Source organism: Halichoerus grypus, chromosome 5, assembly GCF_964656455.1.
Source record: "Halichoerus grypus chromosome 5, mHalGry1.hap1.1, whole genome shotgun sequence".
NCBI lineage: Eukaryota > Metazoa > Chordata > Mammalia > Carnivora > Phocidae > Halichoerus > Halichoerus grypus.
Genome location: NC_135716.1, coordinates 33,671,168 through 33,690,347, shown reverse-complemented (window position 1 = coordinate 33,690,347; position 19,180 = coordinate 33,671,168). Strand labels below are relative to the sequence as shown.

Here is a 19,180-nt window from a genome sequence, read left to right as displayed (position 1 = left end):
CTGAGAACCGCTTTTACCTCTTGGAGGTCGCTCCCAGGTGCTTGCTATGTGGCCCCTCCTCTTACAACATGGCTGTTTTTCTTCCAGACCAGCAAGAGAAATTGTCTGCTTTTAAGGCTTGCCTGATTAGGTAGGTTGGACCCACCCAGGATAATCTCCTTTTGGATTATAGCCAACTGATTAGGGACCCTAATTACACTTGCAGAATTCCTTCTGCCATATAACATAATCACGGACTTGATAACCAACTATGCTCAAGTAGAAATAGATTGTTTACATCAGGGGGCAGGGATCATAATATGTATTAGAAGCCCACCTACCGCAGACTGCCACCTGGCCATTTTGCACTCTTTATACCACTGAACCAACAGGTGAAAAACAGGAGGTTTATCTATCGGCTTTGCTGATGGATCCCAATTACCAAGGGAAATTGGTTGCTACTATGGTGGAAGTGTTTGGAACCCAGAATATTTTCCGAGGTTCTAAAAAGTACTTCCTTGTCAAAGATTAATGGAGAACTGCAGGAACCAGAAAAGACAGAGTGACTGGGGATCCAGACCTTTCAGAAAGGAGGATTTGGATCGACTTCACCAGGTAAAGAGCCCAGAGCTGTGGGTTGTGGCTGTGGGCAAGGAAGATGTGGAATGGGTAGTTAAAGGTGGAAGCTATAGGTACCAACTACGACCTTGTGAACAAGGACAGAAACCAGGACTGTGGTAATTTTGGATATTTTCTCTTTGTTATATGCCTGTTTATACATGCTAACCCCTTTTCTTCCTTTCTCTCCTTCCCATTTTTATTTTGTATAAAAGTTGGTGGTCAACTTTACAATGTAGTCTTTAGTTAACAAAATATTCATTGGGACCATGACTGAATTTGAGGAGTATTTAATATAGCCAGCAATGGATTCCATGACTGTTGGGCTTTGTTTTCTCATGTGGGGGAAGGGCAGGCACTTCACTTATCGGGATGGCTGTCTCATGCTAGGGTTAAAATACAGAGTTAGTTGCTTCGTCCTTGTGCAGGAACTGGAATGTGTGTAGAAGGTTGCAAATGAAGCTAAGTACTCCAAAGGGTCAATTAAACTACTCATCAATTTATTGCTTCTGAGCTCTAAATTCTATCTTCAGTACCTACAGCTGTGATAATGAACTGGCCTCTAAGTATGTCTCCTTTAGAAGGAGCCTGCTAAGAGAATACTGGAGGGACATTGCAGAAGAAAGAAGCTTGTCTTCCTGGTTTCAGTGTGCTGCAATGTGCTTTTTCTTGCTCCTATCAGTGGTGTGTGTGTCTATCTCGTGGTACTTTGCTCCAGTTGCACACCCAGAATGCATAGTCCTTTAGAACTTGCAGCCCCAGCCCCGGTGGTCTGATTATCTTGCTGCACTTGAGAGGGACGCCACATACTCCTGGCCTCCGCTGCAGCAGTACCCGTCATTCCCCAGCATGTTCATCCACAAGTCTCGGCTTGCCTGTCCCAGAGTTGCTCCTGAAGCCTTTCCAACGTGGACAAAGTCTGCCCTGGTTTTGCACCTGCAAAAATGTCCCAACTCCCTTGGCCACCTGCTCAACTAGCCTTGGCTTTGTGTCCTAAGGGATCTTTTCCTGCCTCCTATTATGTAATTCTAAAACAGCTCTGACCCAGTAAACCCAGCAGACTTTCTCATCATCCAGTGGTCTGCAACAGCACTTTCTTCAAGAGGTCTGAATTTCAAAGGGGGACCCTCTTCCAAGCTTGTCCTTCCGTGGCTACTCTTTCTCAGCTTTAGGGTACTGTTTAGAGTTCCTGTAATATATTTATCATAGCTTAGCAATTCCTTAATCTTCTCCTGGTTAAATTTGCTGTGTGTTCTGTCTCCTGCTTGGACTTAGATTGATAAGAGTGTGATCAGTTGTTAAAAGTTGGGGACAAGGAAGTGAGCACGAGTTGTGCTTTCTCTCTCTCCTCTTTGGGAACAAGCTGCTCACAGCATGAGTTCAGCCCTGTATCTCCTTGCTGGTTTTGTTTTGTTTTTTTAAGATTTTATTTGAGTGAGAGTGGGAGAGAAGGAGCGGGGGGTAGGGGCAGAGGGAGAGGGAGAAGCAGACTCCCCACCGAGCAGGGGGCCCGCCATGGGGCTCGGTTCTGGGACTCTGGGAGCATGACCTGAGCCAAAGCAGATACCCAACCGAATGAGCCACCCAGGCACTCCCTCCTTACTGTTTTACAAGGACAGACTATAAGAGTGTTGGTCCAGTGCTCTCTGTGGCTGGATGGGTAGGTCTGTATGACTCAGGCTTAGTATAAGGAAGCCCTCTTTTACACAGTTATAAGCCTCATTCTCTAATTTCAGCCTTACTACTACTAAGGATAATCTTTCATGCTTCACTTACCTTATCAATTTCTGAGTTAGTTTTTTTTTTTTAAAGGATTTATTTATTTGAGAGAGAGAGAGCTCGCAAGCAGGGGGAGGGGCAGAGGGAGACAAGTAGACTCCCTGCTGAGCCAGGAACCTGATGCTGGCTCTATCCCAGGACCCTGAGATCATGACCTGAGCTGAAATCAAGAGTCAGATGCTCAACCAACTGAGCCACCTGGGTGCCCCCTATTTATGAAATCTTTTAAAGCCTGGATGAGAAAGAGGTTAATGTGAATCACTTCACAAAAGCATCTTGTTGCTTTTTGACATGTTGAGTATGAACTGGTTTTATCACTTTCTAGCCTTGCCTGGCATCACAATTAATATATACTGAAATTTAATATAAACACACAATTTTGTAATATTTGATGTCAGAAAATACATTGGGGACAACTTTCAAATCATCCAACGCTTGTACAGTTGGACCTTCTCCAATAGCAGATTTTAGTTATTTTTCTAAGGCTACTGGTCCGTCTTCCTCTTTCATGCTTCTCATGGTGAGGTGAATAACCCCTTTAATTCTTTATAAATATTAAATAACTAATGTTTTTCAGTTAAGGTAAAAACATTTTCAAAAACCTATACAACCTATGGAAGGGTCACAAAGTGCTCCTTTTTCCTAAAGGTAACATCAATTTCCATAGAAACGAGAGTTCAACATCATGACAGTTGATGGGAAAATGACACACAGACTTAAGGGGTCTGTATCACAGATTCTGTGTCATCTGGGAAGCTTCCAGTCACAGCGAGTAACAGAAAGATCCAACTGAGTGGCTTAAAAAATAAAGTTATTGGTTCACTCAAATGAAAACTATAGAGGTACATGTAGCTGGGGGTCAGAAGTGATCCAGAATCTCATATGACATGATTTAGGTCCTAGTTTCTTTCAATTTTTATTGTCATTTCCCTGGTTTTTATTTCATTTTGACTCCAAACTCCCACTTCCCAATTCATAATCTGAATTGGCTTTGAGGAGCTTTGTGAATCAGGACACAAATCCTAACTGATGAAACAACAAAGGGAGAACTTACGTCAGGACACACAGAAAAAAAATGTCTTTTTCAGAGTCATCCGACTGGGCCAGCTTAGGCAACTGTGTCAATCCCAAACATTCATTATGAACAGAGATGGCACATGTAGATTGGCTCTGCTAATCAGGGCCCCCTCTGGGACAGGTGAGGCCAATTCCATCTAAACCACAAAGGTGAGAATGGAGGGAGGAGAGAGGTTCTGAAAAGAAATTCCAGCTACTAGTCTCAGAAGGGAAATAGATGCCAAGCAGCCAGTAACAAGGTATTCACTATAGATACTTCCAGAGTCTATTTCTTATTCACTCACTCCGAAAGAAATTTAAGACCTCACCCAAAGTAACCCAAAACTTCACATACTTTCTGCATGTTAAATAATACATTTTTAGAAAAGAAACAGTTAAATCATTTCCTGGTATTTTATTTCTGTAATTCTACAGTCACTAAAAAGGCCTTGCTATTAAAGTAATAACACTCTGTCTGGAGGATTTTATGTTCAGTAATGTGTCCACATTCAAAAGACAGACCTTGCTCTGATGACTCCTGAACTCAAACGTGTTTTTTAGTTTGATATCCCTTCTCCAGTACGGCTTTAAACAACACGACCTTCTAAAATTGCCACACTACAAAAGCACATACTGACAATATAATAGCCTTCTTTTCACAAGGCAGGGCACCCAACATTGTCTTGGTTCACATTCTACCCTATGTTCATTCTCTGATGCTGAACTCCAAGTTTTGTTTTGGCCTAGATCTTAACCTTCGAGCATTTTTATGATCATGTTCTGGTTTTCCCTTGGCCAACCTCCCCGCTCGCACCCTTTCCTAGACTCCCTGTACCTTTTTCAAGCTAAAGTTCTCTCTCTACCTTTCCTTTATCTGCTGAAATCCAAGAAAGAAGAGCCTAGAGTGAAATGAATACTTGCTCTTTGCCCCACCTGCTTAGCTGCTTGCAATCTGTCTTCAGCCTCTATAATTGGAATCTGCTTAAAGTTATCAGTGACATTCATCTTCATCTTACTGAAATATTTACATGGTTGATAACCCCTTCCCTTTGAGTTTGCTCCTCTTATCTGATTGGTTGTCTTCTGTCACCCTTAAGACGTAACCATGTCTCTCATTTCTCTTTTACTCATCAAATAAAACCCAAACACATTTAGTAAGACTCAGAGTTTCACATTCTGGTCCTGGTCTTTCAGCTTTCTCTTCTTCCTTTTATTACCACATTGACAACACACTGCTCAAGACATGTCACCACTAGCTCTTCACTAGGTATCTGTGAAAGTTTCCTAACTAGTAACCCTGTTTCTTGTCTCCTAATTGTTTCCTCATACAATCACTAGAATGATCTCTCCCATAATCTAAACCTCTGACCATGGCCTATAAGATCTGACCCATGCTAATGTTTGCAAAATGCTAAGCACTTTACACGGACTGATCCATTTAATCCGATCAATGATCCTATGAGCTACCTACTTTTTAATATCCTCATTGGCAGACGTTGTTGATGACCCACCAAATCCCTTTTTTCTTACAGGGCTGCTAAGAGCTGTCACCTCCACCTTATTTGGAGGATTGCTCTTGACTGAGAGGGACCTAGCCTCCCCTCCTCCCATGACAGGTAGTCAATGACTGCCTGATGTGAGAACACAATAGCCCAGCCTCTCACCTCAGGGCAGGACAATCTCTGTGGTCTAATTCATACTGCAGAGTGTCCTGTAGGGTCAGGCTGAAACTTCTCCTGTTTTCTTCACTCCATTACAGATTCTCATAAGAGCACTCTCTCAATAATCACTTGCCCAAGCATCCTCTTATCATCCTCATTCACAAGGGAACAAATCTAAGACACATTTTACATATGAGAAAACTTGATTGGCCTGAGGCCAAATAGCAAATGGGAAAGCTGAAATTTAAAGACAATCCTGTACTCTTTCCTACCATACTATAAGGGTCATTTCTCCAACCTCCTCCTCCCTGGCCACCCTCTCCTCACTCATCCCCTCCAGCTAAATTAATTCCTGCCTCAGGGCCTTTGTACTTCATAAGTTCTCTGCCTAGAATGTGTTTCCTTATCTCATTGTGGCTTGCTTCCTCCTTTCTTTCAAAATGTTTCAAATACTACCTCTTCCAAGAGGTCTTTCCTTACCCTAACCATCCTAAGATAGCAGCACTATTTCCAACTCTGCTTTAGTTCTATTTACAGCATTTAATATCTGAGATTGTATTATGCATAATTTATGTTTTTTGTCGCTTGCACTAAAATGAAAACCCCCTGAGGGCAGGAAGGTTGTCCGGCCTGTTTCCTGCTTATCTCCAGGGCTGGCACGGTGCCGAGCAAGAGCTCAGTAACAATTTGTTGTTGCATGAGTGCAATGAGTTCTCTTTTCTCAGAACTCTGACAGGGCTTTGTAGAAATCTTCTTGCCTGTTAGTCTAGAACTATTAGTTACTTAATGCTTATTTATTTTTTCTGCAAGCTTGTATGCTCTTAGAAGACAGGAATTATGTTTTAGTAATTTGGGAGTACACAGGAGGCATTCAAACAATGGCACTACCTCTAAAACTCCAAACAGTAATTTCATATTAATTATAGTAAATCCAGAAGTATGAAAAAATACATCTCATTTAATTTATAAAGTATTCCTGTGCATGTTACAAGAGATTAGAGTAAATACAATTAGATACTTACTGTTTCATATTTTTAAAACAATGCCATTTTCAAAATATAAAAAATAGACCTATTTTCAAAGAACCATTTAAATATGGCTTTGAAAACCACAATGTTTTATTTACAACAAATAGATGGAAGTGCAACAGCATTCATAAAGGTTTATGATAAATAAAAATATTATTCTGGCATCCTTTTGGGGCAGGCTTTTATAGATATTTACAATGGCTTAAAGAAGTAAAATCAATAATGGCCATCAATGTAATTTGTATTTAAACCTGAATATGAACAACCAATGGAGATTAATCATTTATTTGGGATCTGAACCCATATATCCGATAGCTGAAGTAGGAAGTTACTTATTTTCACACACTTTCTCAACAAACACATTCCAATTCTTCCAGTATCTGTATGAGGTGATCTACTAGTCATCTACAGCCAATTAGTGATTTATAGCCAAATATGCTAAGTAAGGGCTGACAAAGCTGGATCCTAATTCAGATTTTCTAAGTTTAAGAGAAACTAAGTACCTATGTCAAAAAATATAATAACTGGATCCACAATTACATTTTAAATTATGGAAGAGCCCCTGGAGAAAAAAATTAATGACAGAATGACAACAAATATCAGATATTTCTCAAATTAAGAGAAGTATATAACTTCTCAAATTTCCCTAGTTAGCACATTCCAATTGAATTAAAACTAAAGCACACTAACAGTGTTTTTTTTTTTTCTTACCAAAATTTCCCAATTCAAAAATGGTCTGGATTTAAGCAGTACTTTTCCCAGCAAATCCTTAAAGTTTAATTTACCCTTGAAACAGCAATGATAATTCTTTTCAGAAGCCATTTTCTTTCTATTGCACAGAGACTGATTTTAAAGCCAATCCAGGCAAATGAGTTCAGAAAAAGAAGCACATTTATCTAATCCATTTAGCAAATACTGTAATCAGCTTCTACATGAACGGTGAAATACAGAAATCTGTGAAACTCTCCGCTTGATGTCAGTTTTACTACTGTGTTGATGGGAGCCATTTCTGGCAGAGGTAGCCAAGTCCCATACGTACGGGGAAGGCAAAAAGCAGAAAAACATTGCAAAGTCTGAGCAGTTCTTTGACTTCTAATGATTACAGACCAATTTCCATTGTGAACCACGTTGCTGTGCAGTCTTCTTCCGAGGTTTACATCTCAAACACAAAGAAAGGAACAGTTGCTCCCTTAATCAGATGTACTGGAATTATCTTCTTCTAGCTTACTTTTTTTTTTTCTCTAAGGTCAAGTAGAAAATGTGAGACATTCTCATATACCACAAAAGTGATACAGCAGGCTGGAGTCACTCTAATCAAATTGGGGGCAATTCCTTTGTAAAATCCACCGATGCCTTCTTTCCTTTAGAGGGAAAAACAGATACACGCTTAATTTCCTACATAGCTAACCTGACGATACAGAAGCTTAATTGGCATAGGGCATGAAATCAGCATTCAAGCCTCCCTGTGCTTTAAGTCCATGTTTTCGACATGCTGAAGTAATGTAGTTTACGAGCTATTTGTAGGGGTTTCCATTCCTTCTGTGACTGACTCAGGAAGAGAGGGCAGAGGCACTCCAAAACTGAAAAGTGCTATGATGACTACCATCTTTCAAATGTCTCTAAATGTACAAGCATACAGGAGCATTAACTGATTAACTGATGTACGCATTAAAAATCTTATAGCTTATATAAATGCGAGGCGACACTAAATCTAGCACATACAAAAACAAAACTTTATTTCCTTAATGCCTAGAATGGAAATATGGCCTTTGAACTTATCACTTGGGTTCTCAATAAATATTTACTGAACTGAACTCAATGTAAACATCCTAAATATTCTGCTCTGGCCTTTCAGAATTACAGAAAAATACGGGGATGTCTACCTATAACAGTTTATCCAAAGGCTGAAGAGCAAGCATCTCTTCCATATATGGAGACAACTGTTTGCAAGTTATTGTGCAAGTAGCAGTTTAATTATATTAAACTAGGGTTTTTATGACTTCCTATATTCAATGCCATTCAACTGTCTTTTGACACCTAAATTTTGGTATATTAATTTGCTGAAGCACAGTATTTTTTTGAGAGAGTGTGAGCAGGTGGGGGTGGGTGGGGTGGGGAGGAGAGAGAGGGAGAGAGAGAATTGCAAGCAGGCTCCACGCCCAGTGCAGCGCCTGACACAGGGCTCGATCTCACAACCCTGAGATCATCACCTGAGCCAAAATCAAGAGTCGGATGCTTAACCGACCAAGCCACCCAGGAGCCCTAATCTCACTTGATTTTTTTAACAACCTTGTCAGCCTAGATTTTCTGATTTTACAAATGAAGGAATCAAGCCTCAGAGATTAAGTCTGTGGTTCTATAGGTAGTCAATGGGAAACAGAAAAGCAGGGGCCACCAGCCATGTTTTCCCCACAGCACAGTGGCCTTTGCTACCCAACTAATAGCAACCGGATACTTTGAGGCATGCAGGGCAGCTCCTGAGAGCCGTTTTGAGATGCCGCATGCTCTCACCTCCATGTCTTTGTGATCACGTCCAGCACGCCCTTGTAAAACATGTGCTGATCCTGAAGACGGGCTCTCACGACCTGATACGGGTACGTGGCTGCCACAGCAAATATTTTGGAGAGTGCTGCAACAGATATATATTCTATTGTGCTCTAAAATGACAAAACAAAACATTTTTCTTTAGATGGGATTCCTCTACAAATATAAAAGTAAACATTATATATGAAAGCGTTTAAATGGATCTGAGAGTGAAAAATATGGTTTCCCCATTTAATACAAGCTCTAGCAAATAAGGGGTTCTATTTTTAACACGTGTCATTTGCCTATAAAATATTTAACTGTAAATTAAATTAGTGGCAGTTGTCATCATAGCAATATTACCAAAGTAAACATAACAAAATTTCCATCTATTAAATGCTCATAAACGTAAATGATATCCTTTTTTTTTTTTTTTATAAAGAACCATCTTACCAACTGGGCTTCTGGTAATCTGTTGATATGCTGGTTGTATTTCAACTTCAACAATTCATATGCCATAAATTGAAGGGCACCATGTGATGTTCCAAACAGCCCAGGAATAAATCCCTAAAAGGGAACAATTAAAAAAAAACAAAAACAAAAAAAAACCAAAAACTAAGCCAGTTCCCAAAGGACCACAGTTTCCAGAGACGGGAGTAAGGAATGGGTGGCCTCGATGTGTGACTTAGACAAATGGTTACTGTACAAAATTTTAGACAGGCCTTCTCACACCCACCAGTGTCATGATGATGTACCTTATGGTAATTAGGATAAACAGATTAAAGCACAATTTCTGTTTATAAACTAGAACTTCGGTTTTCATTAAATTGTTTCTTGCCTGAGTCTGGCTTCTTTTGAGGACCGACTAGAGGTCATTCAGAACTCAGACAACAGAGTCAAGGGAAGTTACAATGGTCAGTTATTCAAGAAATATTGATAATTCATTACCTTATACAATCCACGCACACCTTCATACTTATATATTTTCAGAAGTGTATCAAACATTCCTTTATATTGTCGTTGTGAGGAGTTAACAACACCATTGTACTGTAACATAAGGCGAGTTTTTGTTACCCATAATGGGTTTGTAATGCAGAGGGTCATGGCTCCTAAAATCAAATTTAAATAAGATTACTCAGCATACAGGTACTTTGTCACTTACGACAAGCCAGATTAAGAACAGTCCTTTAATATAAACAATGGGTTGCCCAGGGGTTGTACCTGAAACAGTGAGATATAATCTCTGAGAAAGTCTGAGCGTTAAAGGGTAGCCATAGTTTTTGGTGGTCATAAAAAGTTCCTCCCTCAGTTAGTGGGAGGTAAATTAAAAGGGAAATGGAAATGTGAAACACTTTCCCTTTGAGGTGTGAAGACAGCAAAGATGTCCTGGCTCCTAAACAGTATGGTTTGGTGTAGAGAACAGATGGGAGTCCTAGGAAGCGGACTCTGATAAGATATAAATATTTAGGAGTAGGACAAAGTATAACCCAGAGGGGTTGGATATTAGGGGAAAAGGATCAGGAATCCAACACCTCAATAATTTCTACATGTGCCTATATATATATCCACCCCAACTTTACCACAATCCTCCTCAAATCCATTCAAAGTAGCTAACACATCTCAAAACTTAAAGAACTACATGATAAATAATATTTTACATTCTTTACAGAAAGTGACAATTTTGTATATGAAGAATTTCACCTGGTTAAGTTTCTCATTTGCTGATTTTCCTAAGTAGTCTTTTATTCAACAAACATTTACTAAGTCCCATTGTGATTCAGGTCTGTGCTAGCAGCTAGGTATTCAAAAATGAGTAGGTTTTTTAAGACAAGAACTATCAGTAAACAAAGTGTCAAAGTATGAGTTATAAAGATTTATGGGTCCTGTTCTGCTTTTCTCTTCGGAATATTATACATACATGAGACAATTAAACAAGGCTACTAAACTGTCTAATTTGAAAACTGAAATTATACTTTAATTGAAGAAAACACCATACCAAATCATCTTAAACTATCAGGAATTCATAACTTTTCTAAATTTTACTTCCTTTGTGATAACTAGAATTCTTGAAATCTGTCCAGAGTAACCAGTAAGAATAGTTGCTTTCTAAGAAATTCCATGTGATAACTGGTTACATAAGCATACTTAAACTCTATTGTTCAATGGGGGGAAAAAAGCAAACAAAATACAAAAGTGAAAATCAAGTTGGTAGTTGCTGTTTTAGATTTCACATACTGCCTTACCAGCTTCGGCAGCGGAGACGAGGTACTCTGTTGCCTCTAAACGTTCTGCTCTTCCTTCTGTCTTATATGATTTGATGGCATTGTAACTAAGAGAATTAAACATAAGCAGTTTGATAAATATTTGAATAGGTGTCATAGAGCAGTAAAGTCTGTTTTAAAATGTGTGTAACTTAACAGCAGTACCCCAGAAGTAAAAGTCAATGCATAAGGCAACCAAGAATGGATTTCCTGGAAATGGTTTACTCTAAGAGTTTACCCATCCCGCCCCCGAAGTGTATACGGCTACCACTACATATGCAAAATATTTTAATCACATACTTAACCAGTTAATAGCGACAACAGGAAAACTAGGAGGGGGAGGGCTGTAGCAGTGGTGCCGCAATGGGGCAGACAAGGCAGAAGGACAAAAGGGGGCCCCTAACAAAGAAGTGCTGAGCACCATGTTCAGGTACTGTGGTTGGCAATTCTGCTAGATAAAACACTCGGTGGGTCCTTCCTAGTGGATTAACAAGGACCAAAGGCAGCACACAAGTAATCATAACAAAGACAGCAGAGATGGTGTCATAAGAGCTAGAGAAACTATGGCTGAGCTCACAGAAGGCTTGTGTAGGAGGCGGCACTGGTGGGGTGTGGAGACAGGTACAGTTTCAATGGGGAAACAGGTGAGCATGAGCCAAGGTTATAATAAGGGCGGCAGGGGAAGACAGAGAAAACCGAGACACACTTGAGTGGCAGACTGACACGTGGGCTTTATTTGGCAGAAAACTGAGAGCCACTCAATGTTTCTCAGCAGAGGAGTCAGATCAGCCTATTCTCTCTAACTCCAATTTCCATTTTCCTCTTGGAAGAAGAGTTCAGCTACATAAATCCTTCCAAACTTTACCAATACTATTCTAACATGAAACAAGTACACTTTTTAAAGAAATTCTCATCACATAAACCTTACATTCATAGAGCATGTCCTTAGAAACTCTCTTTAGAGAACCTACACAATTTAAAATTCATAATAGAATCAATTTTATACCTATAGTTTCACCCATCTAAGTGTGTTTCAGAACCAAAAAGAAGAAAAATACATTTTTAAACAATATTGAGGTTGAATCTGTTTTGCATTCACTTAAAAAATATTTTAAGATTGTGGTTTGGGGGCACCTGGGTGGCTCAGTCGGTTAAGCTTCCAACTCTTTGGCTCAGGTCATGATCTCAGGGTTGTGAGACGGAGCCCCACACCAGGCTCTGCGCTGGGTGGGGAACCTGCTTAAGATTCTCTCTCTCCCTCTGCTCCTCCCCAACGCCAAGAAGACTGTGGTTTGGATACCGCCATAAAATTATGGCAGATAAAGTAAAATATACAACACAAAAGAGAAAAAGGCAAATAGACCAGGTCCTGATGTTCTCCTAAAAATGCCATCTATTAAAACAAAGACAAGCCTCCCCAATCCTGGATTCCAGTTCAAATACAGAGGCAGCAAGCGCTCCTGCAATGCAGTGCTCTGTTCCCACGCTCTTGCACAGTCAGTAAGCTGAGTGTGCCTGACACAGGCACTTTCTGCGGCTTCTTCACTGCTCACAGAATCACAGCTATTTCACACGGTGACCATACCTGACAGGGGAAGGAGGAAGGAAATGAATGAGCTAGGAAGACGATGGAGCAGGTCAAATAGGAGGCAAGAAGGGATGTGCCTCAAGCTCTTTTAGCCGCGCACTGGCTTTTACTTTCTGTTCCCAAGAGGGGGCTCCCATTGTATGTGTTCTTATGAGGACCCCAAGACATGTCCTCTTCGGCTTTCCAACTTCCTTACGAATCAGGAGTACTTTGATAAGGCATCTTCCCGAATTCACCTCACAGAGGTGGCTTCTGTAAAGAGTGTTTCTCCAACTCATCCTTCACCTTCTTCCTATTTAGAACTTTCTTGCAGACCAAATACCTCTGATAATAGCTGAGAGAGAAGGAAAGTAATAAGCCTTTTGCTCCTTCTGACCCTTCCTATTCAGAGAAACTGATGAAATGACTCATCTTGCTTCATCAACTGAAATGTACAGATCACTGAAAACAAAAACTCCTTTTATTTAGTACTGTAAAATCTCCCAGATCTACTCACAAGAAAAAGTAGAGTCCCCAGGATAAACCTGCACCCCACACATTTGGGGTTACTCCTTGGTAAAGTCCCCGTAGTCCATCAAGTTTCCAAATGGTAGTCAAGCAATGCACAATTCCTTTATATTTTGGTCTCAGTTCCAATCCATCACTCACTGCAGTAAAGGCACAAAATTAGGTGAGAGGAAAGTTCTAGCTCTGAATCACATATAAACACAGACATCACATAGTCCTAGTAGAGATAAATTCAGAAGAAAACCCTTTTTAGATAGAGAAAAATATTTCTCTTTATTTTTTGGAATTATTTACTCTTTATTAATTTCTCTTTAAAATATCTGATGCATATTGCTAGAATGTTCAACAACTTTCAGTTCTTACAGTCTCTGAACCTTAAAGCTTTTACACAGGCTATTCTGTCTGCCATGAACACTCTTGTCTTCCCAGCCACCTAACTCCTTTACACAGCTAACTTTGATTCCTCTTTCAGATCTGTTTAATAATTTCCCTTGGTGATCCTTTTCCTATCCCCTAGATGAGCTCAAGTTTCTTTGCACCCATGGCATACCATACTTTCCCTACCATAATAAAAACACTCTTCATTGCAATCATTATTGTTCAATTATTCTGGCTGCCCAATAGGAAGATGCTCTGTGAGGGCAGAGACTACTACTTCTTCGATGCAATTATTTCTATTCCTATCTTAGTGCTTTGTACACTGTAGGCGCTCAATATATATTTACTCAATTATTATATCCTGAATATTGTTTCTTTTCCAGATCCATTGTCCATCCCTCTCTACCACGTTCTGCCTAGCAGCCTGACCTTGTCTTCTAGTTTCTAGTTGAGTTGGGCTAGTGGGGAGGCCTGACAAGAGATCAGAGGGATGGAAGAGAGTGGATGCAGGTATTTACTCTTTTACCTCCCTTCCTATGGGGTTGCCTTAGGTGGGCTGCACTTTTCTACTGCCAGTCACAGCTCCTCTCAAGGTGGCCCTCTCTCAGTGACCTTCTCCCCCTTGACATTTGGCCCTTCAGGTGGCAACAGCCCAAACGGTTTCTAGCTCCAGAATACTGCAGTATTCCTTGTGGTTTTGCTATAATCTCGTATCTTTGTAAACAGTCCTGTTAAGCAACCTCCCCCCCCCCCCGCCACGCCCTTAATTATCTTATTTTGAATGTGCCTTCTGTTTCCTATGGGGAAATGGAATGAAATAATGTCAAATTTATAATCTAGATTTTTTAAAATTGGAATTTTACTACATATAGTTTTGTCTACTGCTTTTTTCTTCACTCAAGAGTATATTGTGAGAATTCCTCTGTTATTATAAACTTGTTATTTGTAATTAAATAGACTATCAAAAGATTTTTAAAAATGCTATGATGGTTTTCCCTCTCATAGATATCCCATCATTTGTACAATCATTCCCCTACTTGACATGTAAGTTGTTCTCATTTTTTTTTTGCTATTATTAAAAGGTTTCTAGAGAATATTCTGTACAACATTCAAATTCCTATATCCTTAGAATTAACTACTAGAATGGGAATTAATATGGGTCAAAGGTTTTAAGTACATACTGAAACTGCCCTCTAGTTTATACAAATTACAGTCCTCTGGCCATATAAAAGCATGCCCAGTTCATTGTCCCCTTTGTCACTACTCCATCACAAAATGCAGCCTGGCAAAGAATCACTGTTTGCCATTGCCAGGGAAAGGGAGAAAAGTCAATTTCTTTCATCATTAACCTAACAATGTTACACCATGAAATGAGATTAAAGTACATGAGGTTTTGTCAGAAGACCTGGGTTTGATATCTAATTTCCCTAATTAGCTACATGATCTTAATCTTTCTGAGCTTTAGCATCCTCATTTATAAAATGGGGATAAATATGACCTACCTCACAGGTTGCTGTCAAGTTTATACAAGATACCAAGTTTAAAAGCAAGTAATAGAGGGACTGGCTCTCAAGAAATATTTTGCTGTGTTTATTTCATAATCTTTCTGATAAACATCAGAATTTGAATTTCACATCTCTTATTCTCCTCATAAATTTCTTCTAAGTACCTTTCCATTTTCCTTTCAATAATAAGCTCACAACACAATTTCTCTCTTGAGGTAAAAAACAAAACCACAGAAACACCATCTTTGCTTTTCATGGGTATGAACCAATGACTTCTTTATTGTTTTGACAGGTCACTTAATTATAAAAGTAGAGTATTAAGTATCTCAGTAACAGGCAACAACATTCTATACCCTATACTTCCCTGATACTATAATCTTGTCTCCACTATATAGTTAGGATCAAATCTTTAAATCTGAAAAATATTCATTTGTACACCTATCAATTTATAAAAAAAATTGAAAAACTATTTATTGACTCCTTATTATTGCCAGGCAAAGGGGGAATCTAAACATAAGTAGGACACAAACCCTGACCCTGAGGAAGACATAATCTTCAAGGCCAAACAGGAACAATCACGTTGCAAAGTTACAAGCACTATGGTGAATGAAGTGCTATAGGATTACAGAAGAAACACAAAAAAATGTTCTGTATAGAAGGAACTGGGGAGATGCAGTAGAGTGACAGGGAACATGAGAGAAATGCTTGGGTAGAGCCTTGAAGATTGATTAGAAACTTGTCTTTGGGGAAAGGAGAGAAAGGTGTGTCTCTAGACAAGTGCAATAGATGGTGTAGATAACCTGCAAGCATCCCAGTGCCTGGCACCGTCTGGGAGAACATTAGGGCTTTGGTGAAAAGTGTACAGTTGATGGAGGGAAGGGATGGTAGGAAATTAGGCTAGAAAGTAGGACAATGGTGTGATAGTATGAACTGTCCACTGCCCTGTGATTTGGGCCTCCACCCATTACTGCAAGTGCTCCAAAGCCCCTAAAGTGAACTTTGGGAATCCTCTTTCTCACCAACCATTCAGCAGCACCTAAGACTGTCTACCTCCTAAACACTCTTCTTTGGGCTATTTTTACACCACACTCTCCTGATTTTCCTCTTTCTTCACTGGCCACTAAATTTCCTTTGCAGCCCCCTTCCACTCCAACACTTAATGTGTGACCCTGTGTCACTTACCTGATTACTCTGTGGTTATCTCATCCACAGAATGGGAAAGATAATAGAACCTAACTATAAAAATTACAAAGGGCTAAATGAATTAATACATATACAGCCCTTAAGGGGCGCCTGGGTGGCTCAGTTGGTTAAGCGACTGCCTTCAGCTCAGGTCATGATCCTGGAGTCCCGGGAACGAGTCCCGCATCGGGCTCCCTGCTCGGCAGGGAGTCTGCTTCTCCCTCTGACCCTCCTCCCTCTCATGCTCTCTGTCTCTCATTCTCTCTCTCTCAAATAAATAAATAAAATCTTTAAAAAAAAAAAAAAATCATGTATGCCACACAGCAAGCATTAAGTGAATATTAGTTTCTTTAAGCTACAGGGTTGTGCAATATTACCCTATATATACAAAACTGGACTATGTGATATTCTTGTTACTTGATTTTACATTTTGGTTCCTCGATTAACTTATGGATTATTAGGCTTTTAGGTTATTTTGGAAACTTACTGTTTTTATACCTCATTCTTCATTGGGGCATGCATTCTCTCTCTCATCAGTCTTTTTTTAAGTTTTATTTAAATAATCTCTACATCCCACATGGGGCTTGAACTTACGACCCCAAGATCGAGTCGCACCCTCCTCCAACTGAGCCAGCCAGGCACCCCTCTCTCTCATCATTCTTGGATGATTTAAAATTGTATCTTAAAGTTAGAAGGGTCCTCAAGACCTTTCCACTCAACCAAGAGCATCTTCTATCTACTGTCATCTAGCCCTGAACCACTTCCAGATATCACCAGTTTCATTTCTGAGCACCCCCACTTGGGGCAGGCCACAATCTGCTTACCTGTCATTTCCACTCAACCTCTACCTGGTCTTTAGATGAACTCATAATAAGATAAATCCCTTTCACACATGGCAGCTCTTCAAATACCTGTCCCTGCCCTCCACCCACCTGCAGCCAAACTAGTTCTTCAGTCATTTCTCACAAGTGATTTCTAATCTTTCTACCACTCTGGACACTTCTGAGTTCCAATTTGCACCTGAACTCATCGAAATATTCCAGGTTTGGTTTAATGGGACATTCAAGACTAATACCCCTGTCACTAGGTAATTAAAATTTCATTACAAGGGCGTAAGTTTTATGAAGCATAAAAACTACAGCATTAATGCTGATGGCCAATCAACTATTTTGATTTCAGTTATTCATCTTCCTAAATTTTCCTCTTTTCTATCACGATTTCACAGCCACACTTTATCATTACAAAGTCCTACTTTGATTCCTAGATCTTTAATTTTGTCCTCCCATCCAGTCTCAATCACCTTACCTATTACCCTGGCCACACTGGTTTCCTAAGACTCTCCCCATTTCATCAAGATGACCAATCTTCTCAGGTACCAAGAATTCCCTTTCTTCAGGCATAATCTGCTTCATAGCACAGTCTTAAACTCACCAAGCCAACACTATTCCTCAGTGATCATCCCAACTGTCACCTTTTCTCCTAGACAAAACATTGGAAATTATATGCCTTTCTGGGTTTTCTTCTAGGAAGTATACTCCATAATTTTCACTGATTTTCCTCTGTAGAATAGCTTCTTGACTCCTTTCCAGCTGTCAAAATATCAGTCCTTCTGTGGGGAACCTCAAGATCTAATGGAATCTTACAGATACAGATACCTATGGCTGTCAGCAATCTATAATTCTCCTGATAGTCTGTCTCTACTCATATTTTGATATTTGGATTTTGCCCTCGATTTTATGTTGTCTTAGAATTATCTTTTATGTGACTAACACTCAAGCCTACAATTAGACTGTAAGTCCCTTGAGGATAAGAACTTTGTTTAGGTACCTCTGTATCCTATACAGCAGTCTACAAATATTAAGAGAACAATATATTTTAGGCGGATAGAATCATTCTGACTCTTGAAGATGAACCACTTCTGCAGATCTAATTCTCAAGGCAGAACTTGTAGTAGTAAGAAAACCAAATGCCAGAAAATAGTCTCCCAGTAAAGTTATCAAGACCTTCCTCGAAACTATCTTTTCCGGAATTTACTGTTGAGTTTAACTTCTAAGGTGCTTTGTAAATTTCACTTAACTCCCTGCACTTAATTCCATAAACGTAAATTTAAAAAAATAGCATTTGGATTCTAGCTATCTATTCCTTCATAGGACTTTGTACCACACTATAAACACCAAAAAACAAGCCTTCAAGAGAATCCTATCCCAAACCTATTCCCAGCCACCCGCTGAGGATTACGCCGTAGCCCAAGCACTTTTTCTCAGCTCAGCTGCCAAACACGTGGCTACCGTAAGATTTCAAAGTACCTCCAACGGTTGGTGAATGATTAGCACATGCGAGGGCTAAACCCTAAAATGTGCCAATCCCTTTCTCACTTTACAAATACGGCGTTGAGTCCTCCATCCTACGCCAATTTGAACTTTTCTCAGACTTTTCTATCCCTGTTCTCCATCCCTTAGACTTGGGGAACTGGAACGAGGCTGGCCGGATGCCTTTCCCAGGCTCCCCTTCCTCAAATCTAGTTCCAGGTGAGGCCGGATAAGCAGCATTTGCTTCAACGCTCGCCTCGTAGTATGCAAGGGGCAGGGGAAGCAAGGCCTCCTTTTGCTTATCACCCAGATCGGGGTACCAGCAAGGAGAAGGAGCCCAGGGTCCGAGTGGGCTCTTACCTGCGAAGCGGATCTTCACGAGGTCCAGCGGGTGCAGCGCGAGGTTGGACAGGACCCCGCCGCTCACGCCCGCCACCAGGTTCTCGTACCGGACGTGGCGGAATATCGTGCTCCACGCCGACGACCCTGACGCCGACTGACCCTGGCCCGTCATAGTCCCAGGGCCCGCTGATACCACGCCCAGGGCCGCGGAGGTGGTAGGAGATGCAGTGGCCGCCACCGTGGCGACCGTCGCCGCCCAGGAGCAGAAACCGCTGGGGGCGAGCCCACTTCCGGGACCAGTGCTAGGACGCGGTAACTAAGCGGAGAGACCCCAGCGCAGAGCCCGCGTGAGAGGGGCGAGGTAGCACGTCACGCCAGCGGAGAGGGCGAAGGAAGCGGGGCGCCCGCCTCCGCCAAGTCCCCGCCCCCCCTCCCCGCCCCGCTCCGCCCCCCTCCCCGCCCCG

General features: G+C 40.7%; 1 protein-coding gene across 1 annotated transcript; it reads right to left on the bottom strand.

Annotated features, from left to right (window-relative positions):
* Window positions 1–3,822: 3,822 nt before the first annotated feature.
* SLC25A32 (solute carrier family 25 member 32) lies at window positions 3,823–19,145 on the bottom strand. Its single transcript, XM_036120155.2, has 7 exons — window positions 18,735–19,145; window positions 12,990–13,140; window positions 10,888–10,973; window positions 9,593–9,753; window positions 9,098–9,211; window positions 8,633–8,778; window positions 3,823–7,482 (listed from the first exon to the last, which is right to left on the bottom strand). The coding sequence occupies exons 1-7, from the start codon at window positions 18,886–18,888 to the stop codon at window positions 7,341–7,343; spliced, it is 954 nt and encodes a 317-aa protein (XP_035976048.1). The 5' UTR covers window positions 18,889–19,145; the 3' UTR covers window positions 3,823–7,340.
* Between the last annotated feature and the right edge of the window lie 35 nt (window positions 19,146–19,180).